Source organism: Urocampus carinirostris, chromosome 5 (assembly GCF_059441175.1).
Source record: "Urocampus carinirostris isolate Australia breed hairy pipefish chromosome 5, RoL_Ucar_1.0, whole genome shotgun sequence".
In the NCBI taxonomy this organism is placed as follows: domain Eukaryota; kingdom Metazoa; phylum Chordata; class Actinopteri; order Syngnathiformes; family Syngnathidae; genus Urocampus; species Urocampus carinirostris.
Genome location: NC_142353.1, coordinates 10,372,921 through 10,385,804, shown reverse-complemented (window position 1 = coordinate 10,385,804; position 12,884 = coordinate 10,372,921). Strand labels below are relative to the sequence as shown.

Below are 12,884 nucleotides of genomic sequence, written 5' to 3'. Positions count from 1 at the left end.
CACAAACCACATCGTGAAGTATGCTGACGACACAACAGTGGTGGGCCTCATCAGGGATGACAACGACCTGGCCTACAGAGAGGAGGTGGAGCAGTTGGTGGGCTGGTGCAGGGACAACAGCCTGGTCCTGAATGTCGACAAAACTAAAGAGATCATTGTCGACTTTAGGAAAAACCAGCCCAACCATGCCCCACTTTGCATCAACAACAAGGCTGTGGAGGTTGTCAGCAGTATCAAGTTCCTAGGGGTGCACATTACAAACAAACTCACCTGGTCCGTAAACACTGCATCACTGGTTAAGAGGGCACAGCAGCGCCTGTACTTCCTGCGGAGGATGAGGAGAGCCCACCTGCCCCCACCCTCCCTCATTACATTCTACAGGGGCACCATAGAGAGTATCCTGACCAGCTGTATCTCTGTGTGGTGTGGAGGCTGCAGCGCTACCGACTGGGGTAGTGTGAGGAGGGTAACGAGGACAGCAGAGAAAATAATCGGGACTACACTTCCCTCCATTCAGGACATTGGCCAGAAGCACTGCCTATCCCATGCTAAAAACATTACCGGGGACCCCTCTCACCCCCATCATGGACTGTTCACTCTGCTAGCCTCTGGGAAGAGGTACTGCAGTGTGCGGTGCAGGACCACCAGGCTCCGCAATAGTCTAGTCCCCCTGGCCATTAGACTGTTAAATGGTCAATCTAACATATAGTTAACTTAAATCTAAACGGCTGCTAATCTGACTTTTGCACTACTGGCAGTTTTTTTTATAGCTTGCCACTCCTTGCACATTGCTCTCTGCACTATTGTAATTACAGCGTTATTGTTACAGTGTTAATGTTACTGTGTACCTGACTTGTTAACCTGACTGCCCATTTTGCGCATCTGGTTAGCTACTCTTCTTGCACTATCGGCACTATGGTAAAATACTATACGTAGCCAAAATACAATACAACATTATTTATATCTGTACATTCAAGGAAACTGTGGGGGTCAGATGCATCGACATTTCGTTCTGTATACACGTGTACTAGAATGACAATAAAGTAGATCTGAATCTGAATCTGAATCTGAATAATTTCATTGTTTTTTTTTATGGTTTAACACCGTGGAGTCGAGCTGTAGGGGGGGGGGAGAAAGGTAGAAGGGGGGTAGGGGCATACATTCTATATGAAATCTATATGAAATTGTTGAACCAAATTTTGTTACAATTTTTCTCAGGTATAACTTAGCATTGTAAGTAAGAAACGTTGAGGCAAGGTGGCCTGGAGTTAGAGGGACAACTCTGTCTTGTGCCCCAAAAGGTGAGCGTTTTGATCTACGACGACGTTCTCCTGATCGGCAAAGAACAGCAAGACGGACGCTGCCACGTCCTCATTAGTCCGCTCTACCTGCGCACTCTGCAAATCCGAGAAGGTATGCAACCGCTAGCGCTTCTAAAGCTAACCGGGCTAAAGCTAAATGGGCCTGTTTGTCCGCCATTTTGTCCTTTTCTAGTTGCATCTGCACCGCGCCACCTCTTCCTGCTGCAATATTTCGCTGGAAGCTGGCAATGTCTCTTCAGTTTGGAAGCCTTCAGTCTGGAGCAGAAGGACCGAGTCTGCCTCTGTTTCCATGACAACGCCCAATGCCGTTCGATCGCCCGAGAGAAGGTCCACGCCTGGCAGGTACAATAGACCGCAGGATACAGTGACCGCGCCTTACAATGTTTTACTCTACGGTGCGGAATGAGATTTTTTTGGACCCTTTTTCGGCATTTTCACGACTATACCACAATTGTTGTGTGAGTGTCCTTCACGCCTGAAATATAGAGTAGAACCCCAGGAAACAACGTCCCCGCTTTATGATGTTTTCACTTCACAGTGTTGAATAAGATTTTTTTGGCCCCTTTTTACGGCATTTTTCCCACTATACCTCAACTGTTGAGTGAGTGCCCTCAACATATATACAACCCCTGGCAAAAAGTATGGAATCACCAGTCTTGGGTAAGCCCTCACTTCTGTAGAAAAAACTCAATTCACAAACATGAAACAATCATAAGATCGTTCCAAAGTGCAATATATTGGCATTCAGAAACACGGAAAGAAATTAAGAAAAAACATTGTACTGGTCAGTAAATGTTAGTTTTATAGAGCAAGTGCAGGGAATGAATATGTCATCACTCAATTCTGAGAAAAAAATATGGAATCAGTATATTTTGAGTAGAAAATAAGGACACACCCAGTCAATTTCCTTTTGTTATTTGGGCACCTGGCTTTGATTAACTCTGCTCATTAGTCAGCAGTTAAAACAGTGCAGTCATCACACCTTGGAAGGCTCCTGGACTAAATGGATTGGCAAGGATAATGGCTCCAACTAGAGTTATGTCTCTTGAGTCCAAAGACATGATTGTCAAGCTTCTTGAAGAGGGTAACACTACTCGTATGGTTGCCTAAGATGTGGGCTGTTCACAGTCAGCTGTATCGAAAATTTGGACCGAGTACAAACAGCATGGGAAGGTTGTTAAAGTCAAGCGTACTGGTAGGCAAAGGAAGACATGTAGGCATGAAGACAAACAACTAAAGGCCATACGTCTTGAAAACACTGGGACTTTGAATCTAATTGGCATAAGATTCTATCCCCCACTGTACAGCAAATTCACTTTGTGATCCCGGTCCCAGAATGTATTGTATGTCAGGAGTCTATTGTAGTCCTTGTACCACCCAACTTTTGGTGTTTTAGTTTTTTATCAGCCCGCTCTTTACACTCCTGTGGCCCACTTGAGGATCTTCCCATTCTCACCTTAATGTCCCCCCATTTCCTCTTTTGCCTCGCAACCCCAGCCACCGCCCCTCCTCTGCGCCACCCCTTCCTCCAGCACACTCCCCCCACAGACTCTGCGGGTGCGTGAAGGGAGACGACGCCACCGTCAGCGTTCAAGCCCTGCCTCCAAAGGTCAGACACAGTGGTGACACTTCCTTCCTGAAGCTCCTCCAAAAAATCTTCCCCTTAATTGAGGCCAACCACGGTTGGGCTCCTCCTTCATGCTTTTTTAGTGGGACCGCCCTTTCCCTCAGGCATCCGACGTTGTGCCTCCGAAGGGTCCTTGCGTGCAACACGCCAGCATCAGCGCTCAAGCCCTGCCTCCAAAGGTCAGACACAGTGATGACATCACTTTCTGAATCTCCTCAGAAACATTAATTACCCTTAAGTGAGGCCAACCACAGTTGGGCTCCTCCTTCATGCTTAACTAGGGGGCCGCCCTTTCTCTCAGGCATCCGACGTTGCGCCTCCGAGGGGTCCTTGCATGTGCCCGTGCCATTTTACCGCTTGCTGTCCGACGGTGGCCTTCACATGACTTTGGAGCGTCACGATTCGTGGAGACGCTCCAAGAAGAGCAACAGGAAGTGCTTGACGTCAGAAGGACGCAACCTGAAGCCAGGGGCCAAGGTAGATGCATGCTCCCTCAAATCTTGGAAAAGTACCATAGACCCCAGGATACAGCAACTCTGCCTTAGAATTTTTCAGTTTACAGTGTAGAATGAAACGTTTATTCATTCCCACCTTATGTCATTTTCACTTTACAACGTTAAATAAGAGGTTTTTAAGCCCTGCCTTATGTCATTTTCACTTTACCGTGTAGATTATAATATTTTTCAACCCCACTTTATGACATTTTCATTTTATGGGATAGAATTAAATGTTTCTTCATCCCAGGTGCATGACATTTTTACCGAACGTTGTGGAATAAGAGGGTTTGGAGCCCCTCTTTACGGCATTATCACTTTACGGCATAATAATGACACTTTTATTCATCTCTACATTATGACATGTTCCTTTTACTGTGTGGATCCAGATGTTTTTAGCCCCACTTCATAACATTTTCACTATACAGTGTAGAATGTAATGTTTGTTCATCACCAGCTTACAACATGCAGTATTCACTTTACGGTGTGGACCCAGATGTTTTTTAGCTCGACCTTACGACATTTTCACTTCATAGTGTGGAGTAAGATGATTTTCAGACCCTCGATATGCCATTTTCCCATCATACATCACCAGCAAATTACTTCTCATGCCCAAAAAGTTGTATTTAGTCCCCTCCCCTTTTTTTATAATAGTCTCAATCGTTGATCTGTTATAGCTGTGTAACTTAGCAAGGGAAGAGATTTGTGTGCCTTCTTTATACTTTCTGATTATTGCTAGCTTCGTTTCCATGGTTATTATGTTTTTGCTTCTCTCTTTAGCCTAGTGGTAAGCTATGGGATCCATGGCAAATAAATACATTATACAAAACAGAGTACAGGAATTGTATTCCTGACTCACACACAAAATTCGGAACTGAATTCAGAGAAAGAAAGGCCTGGTGGGAGGGAGTTCAGTCAATAGCATTTTGGGATCTTCATAAAGCTGTGATTAAAAACCAATAGCAGACCAGCATGAAATTACATTGACCAATAGCAGACAGGAATACTAGAGATAGAACGACTAGGTTTTTGGGCATGATAAACAATGTGTTGTTGACGTTGTGGGGAATATGCCATCCTGGGGTCTACTGTATCTGTCATGCGTGAAGGACACACACACTACAGTGGAGAAGTCGTCTAATGGTTTTGACTTTTTAGGCTGTTGAAAGCGGAGAAGACCTGAAGAAGAAAAGCAAAAGTGGTCTTCGCTTCCCGTCCACCCGCAAGCGCTCGGTCCAGAGTGAAAGTTTGGAGAGAGCCTTGAGGAATGCCAGGTTGGTTGTTCACACATAACCTCGGCAGGATTGGGGCCTTGGGCAGCACGGTGCAGAGGTTGAGAGTTCAAGTCCAGCTACCGCAGCCTCCCCGTGTGGAGTTTGCATACTCTCCCTGTGCCGGCGAGGGTTTCCTCCGGGCACTCCAGTTTCCTCCCACATTCCAAAAACATGCATGTCAGGGGAATTGGCTTGTTCAAATTGTCCCTAGGTGTGAATGAGCGAGTGAGTTGTATGTCTCTGTATGCTCTCCGACTAGCTGAACTAGTTCAGGGTGTCCCCTGCCTACTGCCCGAAGAAGATTGGGATGGGCTCCAGCACCCCTGCGACCCTACTGAGGATAAGCTGTGAGGATAATGGACTGATTTGGGCCTTTCCGAAATCACGGAAATAAATTTCGGAAAGAGTGTGGCCACTTGACTTATGGAGCCGCTCATTCACATTTCTATTCTGTTCAATTATCAAATCGAGGATAATCACATAAAAACCCAAATAAAATAAAACAAATGAATAAATAAATCACTACATTTTGGCCTCTTGTCATTCGGAGCCGCTCTGTGACAGCCATATTTGATTAAAGGATTAAATAAAAGCACAAGGAAACTCAAATGAAAGTGAACAAAATAGAATGAGCTTTAAAAACGGATGATCTTACGAGCTTGTAGTTTTTATAGAATCACAATATTGCTGAATGTCATAACATGGTTTGTATGGGTGCTTGAAATCCTTTAAAATGCTTGAATTTTAGTGTTGCCTTTTAAGGAGTGAAAAGTCCTTGAATTTTTGGTGGAGTGCTTGTAAATGCTTGAAATTGTTATCCTTTTCTCAACAAGTCTGCTAAAACATGACACAGACACTGCTCTCTGGTGGCTTCGCCAGGTCATTGCATTTATTCTTCCCTCGTTATTAACAGCAGCAGTTATTAGTTTGTGTGGCATTGTCCTACTAAGTGTCATTGCCCCCTACATACAGGTCGCGCCCAAGAGGACAGGTGCATGCTACACCTAAACAGGGGACTATGCAATGTGTATTAGTGCAAGGATTACATATCAATTATGGACATTTATTATGGGCCATGCAAAAAATGAAGTAGTAAATTGTTAAAGGGAAGTAATTCCTGCAACTGAAGATGTAAGCAACATATTACCGTTATATTACCCAACATTTAAATGGGGAGAATATAAAAAAAACACAAAACATCTATTTGCTATTTACCGTAGTTTCACAAACGAAAAGGCGCACATAAAAGTTTCAGATTTTCTTCAAATTGTGCGGCGCGCCCTATTGGGCTGTGCGCTCTGTGTGTGATGTAAAGCGATGGACACCATGAGGCTGCAAAGTTGAAGTGTGGGCGTCACCGCTAAAGGGTGAGGTGTGGGGGTGTATAGAAGGCTAGGTTCACTCTGCAGAGCCTAATTACTTCCAATTTTTGGGTGGAATCTTATGTTTTTGTGACAGTTCACATTTCCAACTAAATGTGACTTGTATGCTATCTCCTGTAACTTCTAGGCATCTCCTGAGTGAACGCCACTGTTTCTTGCTTGTGCAGAAGAGGACGTCACGTGCAATGCATCCATTATTTGTGGAAGTACTCGTGGATGCTAGGGCTTTAGTGTATCTAGCAGTTTGAAAGTTATTGTGCTAGCAGAGGCTGAACCGAGTTGTCCCCCCAGATATTAAATAAATCCCCTCCATTGAATGCTTACCGTGTTTTCGTCTGCTATGGTGTGTTCGTTTCTATGCTACATGGTAGAAAATGAAAACCGAGCAGCCGCGAGATTGATGAATTGATGGTTCTCAAGTGGAGGGAGCTGAAAAAGAACTCTGACAGGTTTTTATCAGTGTGTTTTACTTTGTAATCAAAACATCGATAAACCACAATCAAATTCAGTTTGTCCGTCTTGTTTTAAGGCGGTGTTGAGCCTAAATTCGACTGCCCTTCAAAATCTGACTCCCCCTCTTGTGAATGCTTCACTATGCTTCCAACAGAACGTGTGTCGCAATTGTAGTCTTTATATTGTGTTTATTAAGATATGCAAACGATATGCAAACGTCACCAACACTGCAGCACTGAGAAGCATAGTTCACGTGAAGGGGAGTCCGATTTTGGAAGGTGGACGGATTTAGGTACAACAGTAGCTGCAACATAGGGTGACCGTGCCCTATCGTGCGTTGCGCCCTGTGTATGCGTTAAATACAGAAATAGAACCAGCGATAGAAACTGCGCCCTATAGTCGTGAAGGTACTGATCTAAAAACATATGTTAAAGCCCAGATGTGTAGTATTTGACCACTCGATGGCACTGTGTTGTCTGGTACGACTGAGAGCCAGTGGTTCATGGCATGGCTTGGCAGGAGGACAAACATGGAGCTACCTTAAGTGGGGATTCCATGGTGTAAAAGACATACAAATTTCTCGACCTTTAATTTTATCTAAAAATTAAGATTAGTATGATAGTTCATGTTTTTTTGCCTAGTATTTAATTAATGATGTTTTTTTACTGGATTAAAGTTTTTTTGTACTACTTGGAGGCACTAAATATTCCACTCTGTCCCTTTAACAAATGCACATGCAAGATTACAAATCACATATGCAGATCACAAATATATTTGTAGCTATGCTAAATCCATGAGTCACAACAGGTTTTTTATTTTAACAGTACTGGAGAAATTGGAAAATTGGCTTTGAAAGTCCTTAAAAAGTGCTGGAATTTTGCAATGTAAAGAAAGGTGTACAAACCCTGCATATCGCCTACCCCTGGACTGCTTTGAGGATGTCCCAATGTGGTGTTTTTGCAACTTGTTTTCAACATTCCAGGCCATCTCAGAGGGAAGTCCTGACGTGGGCTGAGAACCTGGACTCCCTCCTGGCCAATCAATGTGAGTCTAGCTTAATCGCCGTGACGACAGGGAAAACCGTTATATCAAAGCAAGCCTGTGCCTTGTTTCTCAGACGGCGTGGCAGTTTTCCGCCATTTCCTGAAGTCTGAGGACGGCGAGGACAATCTTGACTTCTGGTTGGCCATCGAGAAGTTCAAGCAGATGCGAGACCGAGGGAAGATGCGAGACAGGGCCCAGAAAATCTACAGGGATTTTATGTCAGACGACACCCGCCGACAGGTATGGTACTGCCCATTAAAGGTATTCCAGAAGCCCACATTTTTTTAAACCCAGGCACAGAACGTGTAGTGTTCCTCCCCTAACTTATGCAAATATATAGCAAAATAAACTGTGAAATTTAGTCTTAAAAGAGACCATTTCGGCCTGTTCCCTTTAGGGCTGTGACGTCATTGAAGCACATCTGTAGCACCTATGCCGTTAGGCACAGGGGAAAAAAGGCTTCTGAACAAGTTTTAGGTTTGATGATTGGTAAAATTAATAGAGGAAACATTGGAGTCAAAATTTAAAAAGCCGGCAATTTTATGAACAATGCACAAGACAAGAGACAACATTTACCATAAATTACAGTCGAAGAACACTTTCATTTGGTTTGAGTTGAAAGCTGAGAAATTGTCACAGACCAGAACGGACACAGGACTCAATTGCATGCGTTTCTCAGATTTTATTGAACGAGAGTGAGATTTTAGGCTTGCTTGATTGCTTGATCCGAGGACTGGCGGAGAGCGGAATCGAGCAAGGCGGTGTTGACACTTCCGTGTCGGAAGAAGGCAGGCAGGAATGGCACGTCGTTTGACCAGGGCTGGAGATCAGAGGCGATGTCGAGTTCATAAAAGTGATCGTAGGCAGGCGGCAGGCAGAACAGGCGTAGTCAGGTTCAGAAATGGGTCGAAAACGGGGATCAGGCAAAAAACAGGTTTAACTAAGACGGAGTCGGACAAAAACGCTCATTGAGTAAAAACACAACAGCTCGCAAACGATCTGACAAAGTTTGAACAGAAGACAGGGGCTTAAGAAGGGTGTGGCCTACCAATCAGCTCGTCCGGGCTGTTGGCGCCCATCAAGCTGCCACAGGTGTTCCAAATAGGGCAATCATGACAGAAATCATAAATCTGGTTATCCCTAACCCTGTTTCATTTCTTTTTCGATCTACCGGCGAGCACACGCGCTAAGCAGCATGCAGGCAGCCTGGATCTTCCACGAAGAAAAAGAAACTGTAAAACACACAAAAAAAAAAATCAGCAAGTGAGAGAGAGAAGCCCGACCGTGCCTAACATTTTATGCCCGAAATTCGGGTCGGCATCGGGCCCAAAATCTTACCTCGGTTATGTAACAGTATGCACAAAAAGACTTAAAAAGAGAAAACATACAGCAAAAAAAAAGAAAAAGGACAACAATAAAAAGGACACAAAAATTGAAATTGAAAAGAAAAAAAGAGGAGAAAAAAGAAATAAAAGACAAGAAAAAGTGAGAAATGAATAGGAAAAGGCAAGGGGAAAAAACGCAGGTTTTGGGGGGTTGATCAGTAAATTCCGATTCTAATTTGTAATATTATGCATAAAATGAATTCATATTTTTTTTTAATCTGTTAGTCGACGAAATTACAGTTATTATGAGGACTTTAAACTTATTTTAAACTTCGAACCTTTTTCCTCCAAGCAACTTTAAAGTCAAGCAGCTGGAATCCCTGCATGACACAACAAAATGTCAATTATAAATATTGGATATAGTGCAATTGTAGTTAATAGTTTAATAATAGTTGTGCCACCACAGGCATTTAAATATGCCCCTCTTGAAACTTATGTCTGGTGACGCCACTGGCTATTGCACTGAACAGCGATTGCAGGCTGCTCATTTCTTCTTGGAGAAATTGGAACTTTGCTTCCTGTGTCGCTGGGGGCCTTGTGGCTGCTTAGTCGCAGTTGCGTGCATCCACCTCAAAAAGCTTCATGGGGGAATTCTACCTGGCGCAGTTACAGCAGGCATTGCCTATTTGCCTTCCCCTCCTTTGAGGCAAGCCATTATGGTTTTTCCTTTGTGTTTTCCCCGGCATGTGTCGGGTTTTGGTCTAATATTGTCTGGCTAGCTTCCTGTTAGCGCCAGGGCTGCCAAGGGCTTCCTGTTTTGTTTGTTCCCAGTTAACCCTCGCTAGATGCACACAATGTGTTGCTCGGCAGCTCGCCTGCCGTGTCCTTTGTTTTCCTCCCGGCTGGGTCGGCATTTGTCACTGTAGTGGTTTTTCTTGTTGGTTCCTGGTTAGCCCAGCATATCCCAAGGTGTTTTTGAATCAGCTAGCCTGGCTTTAGCACCGGTTTTGCCATTTCCTTTGGTTTGTTTATTCCAAGCCAGGTTTGCGTTTGTCGCCATAGCTGTTGCTGCTTTTCGTTGTTGGTTCCGGCTTACCTGGCTGTCACTGCTTGTTTTTTGGTCGGCCAGCCTCGGGTTCTGCTGGGGCAGCGGCTGCTTTTCGTTGATTGGTCCTAGTTAGCCACTGTGTGTTATTCTTGCCAGTTATCCCCTCTTGTCCAACCTTTGTTGTACTATTACTGCATCCACCTGCAACACAACGCCAAGGCATTCTCCACAAAAACTACCAAAACGTTGTTAAAACACTCGTAACCTTTTTAACTAGTTAACATATGACAACTTGCTTGCTAGGGGGCTAATGTCCCTCCGATTACATCACAGCTTAGGAAGTCAAAGACGAGATAGTCTTCGAAATGTGATATCTTTCCTCACATTTTGCATTTTTTAGAATTTGGAAATACTTTTTGGTTTACGATCATGTGAAACTGATGCCGTGAAACTGTCTCGCAGGTCCAGATTGATTCCGAAATCCGAGAATCGATTCAACTCAATTTACGTCTGGGCGCCAACACCGATTCCTTCCAGTTGGTGCAAGACCAGATCTTCAGCTGGATGGAGATTGACAGCTACCAACGATTCCTTCGGTCCCGCCTCTACCTACAGATAGCCAATGAAAACATATCCAAACCAGTTCCACTCTCTCAACATGGAACCTGACCTAAACATTTGAATCAACAACCGAATTTTGCACGCTGATCCTATCTGTGACTTTTATACATGAGCTCTACTTCGCTCGCCTGTGATTGCGCAACGATTTTGTCCCTGTTCTCATTAGTTCTTATTCATCAAAACACTCTACTCGAGCAGGGGTTCCCAACATGGTGCCCATAGGCACCAGGTGGTTCTCAAAGAGAACATTGGTAGCCCGTGGAATTGTTCTGAAAATATCTCACCAGTGACGGAATATTGTGATTTTCTATGGCATTTGGAAACGTAAACAATGTAATGATATATGGAAGGTGTATTAAATTTGTTTTGTTAATGTGATGATAACATGATCTGTGTCTTGAGATAAATGACCAATTCAAATAATACTTCTGAAAATATATTTTCAGATTTAGCCTATGATTATAAATGTTATCTCCCAGTGCTCTTTTGACAAAAATATAGTTTAATAGTTAAGTAAGCCACTTTTAACCCCACACCTAATACTCTTATTCTAGTAATAACATAATAATAACATAGTAACAACCCAGTAAAACCATAATACATTGATACCTCGGTCCTCAACCTCAATCCGTTCAGGATCAGTGTTCCATTACTTAAATTACCATAAATGCCAAAATGTGAATAAAAGGTGTAACTGAACAACTGTGAATACCCAAAATATGAAAAAAATGGGTACTTAAACAACAAGAAATACTCAAAATATTCAGCAAATGTGTACCTAAACACGTAATCATCGAAATACCACAAACTATTACCCAAAATATCTATATATGTTCAATACTAATCAAAAAGGTTTGGACTAATTGAAAAGTTGTATTTGATGCTGCAAAAGACACCAGACTAATGAGAATTTTGTCTTTATTTGAAATCAGAACTCATGAAAATTCAACCAATTACAACCAATTGGTAGCAATCTGAATAAATTGAAACCCGATTGGAACCAATTGAAACTATATGGAAACAATTGAAACAAATCAAAACCAATTGGAAATTAATTGAAACCTAACTGAATGAATTGGAACCAATTGAAACCAATTAAAGCCATTTGAAACCAATTGAAAATAAATTGAAACCAAATGAAGCCATTAGAAATTAATTAAAACCAATAAAAAAACAATTGAAACCCTTAGGAACTAATTAAAACCAATTGGAACTCATTGAACCCAATTGAAAATCAATTGGAAACCAACTAGAAAAAAATGAAACCAATCAGATCCAGTTGGAACAATTTGAGGCAAATTGGAACCAATGAAATCCAATTTAAACCATATGCAACCAACGAATGGAAACCAACCGGGACCAATCGGAACCTACTGAAATCAACCCGAACCAATTATAGACAATTGGAAGCAATGGGAAGCTGATCGGAACCGATAGAAACCTTTTGGAATCAATTGAAACCAATCGGAATCCAAATTAAACTGATTGGAACCAATCAGAACTGATTGCCTTCTGTCAGCCCGCCATTATATGCTTAACAAAGTCGACGTAGTTGACGTGTCCATTGGCGTCTTCCTGTCCGGCCATGAGTCGGTCTACTTCATCCTCACTCATCTTCTCGCCCAACGTGGACAAGACGTGACGCAACTCCGCCCCCATCACCGTCCCGTTGCCCTCCTTGTCGAAGACCCGAAGACCCTCCACAAAGTCTTCAAAGTGGCCCTGGTCTTTGGCCCGCGCCACGTGCTGCAGCATGGGCAAGAAGGCGTCCAGGTCCAGCAACTTGGCGTGCATTTCTTCAGGTTTGGGCCGGCCCAGAACTTTCAGGACCTCATCATTGGTGGGATTGTGACCCAGTGCCCGCATCACATCGCCGCATTGCGCGAAGGTAATCTTCATCTCGCCCGTGGGAGTCTCGTCAAAAAGGGCAAAGGCATCGCGGAACTCCTCCACCTGATCGGGGCTGAACTCCAAGACCACATTGGAGAGGTCCACCTCACACTTTTTAGTCTCGGGTTCTGGGGCTTTCGGTGCTGCTGCCGGGGCCGCCTCCTCCTTCTTAGCCTCTGCCGGTTTCTTGGTCTCGGCGGGCTTCTTGGGTTCAACTTTCTTGGGGGCCATCTCGGCGAGTGTCGGGCGAGGAGTGGGCTCCCTTTTTATTCCCGCTGCCGAACCGACCACCATGACCAAATAGGGACAAAGACTGGAATGGAAACTGATAACGTTTGACTGATAACCTCCAGGCTAGAACATAAAGCTTTAAATAAATGTGCATGCCATCTGCGTGCATGCCA

General features: G+C 43.7%; 1 protein-coding gene and 1 pseudogene across 4 annotated transcripts in view; one reads left to right on the top strand and one right to left on the bottom strand.

Moving 5' to 3' along the window:
- Positions 1-10,976, top strand: part of LOC148365188 (regulator of G protein signaling 3-like) — a 39,291-nt gene extending 28,315 nt beyond the window's left edge. For 3 of the 4 annotated variants that reach the window (XM_088335666.1, XM_088335667.1, XM_088335669.1), the window contains 9 exons: positions 1,302-1,413; positions 1,495-1,664; positions 2,820-2,931; positions 3,033-3,128; positions 3,251-3,426; positions 4,602-4,717; positions 7,535-7,596; positions 7,670-7,836; positions 10,432-10,976. In XM_088335666.1, the coding sequence (XP_088191792.1) occupies positions 1,302-1,413; positions 1,495-1,664; positions 2,820-2,931; positions 3,033-3,128; positions 3,251-3,426; positions 4,602-4,717; positions 7,535-7,596; positions 7,670-7,836; positions 10,432-10,638 (1,218 nt within the window). In that variant the 3' untranslated portion in view covers positions 10,639-10,976. The other variant, XM_088335670.1, reaches the window with a different exon arrangement.
- Positions 10,977-12,105: 1,129 nt separating this feature from the next.
- LOC148365187 (myosin light chain 4 pseudogene) lies at positions 12,106-12,762 on the bottom strand (annotated as a pseudogene).
- Positions 12,763-12,884: the final 122 nt, after the last annotated feature.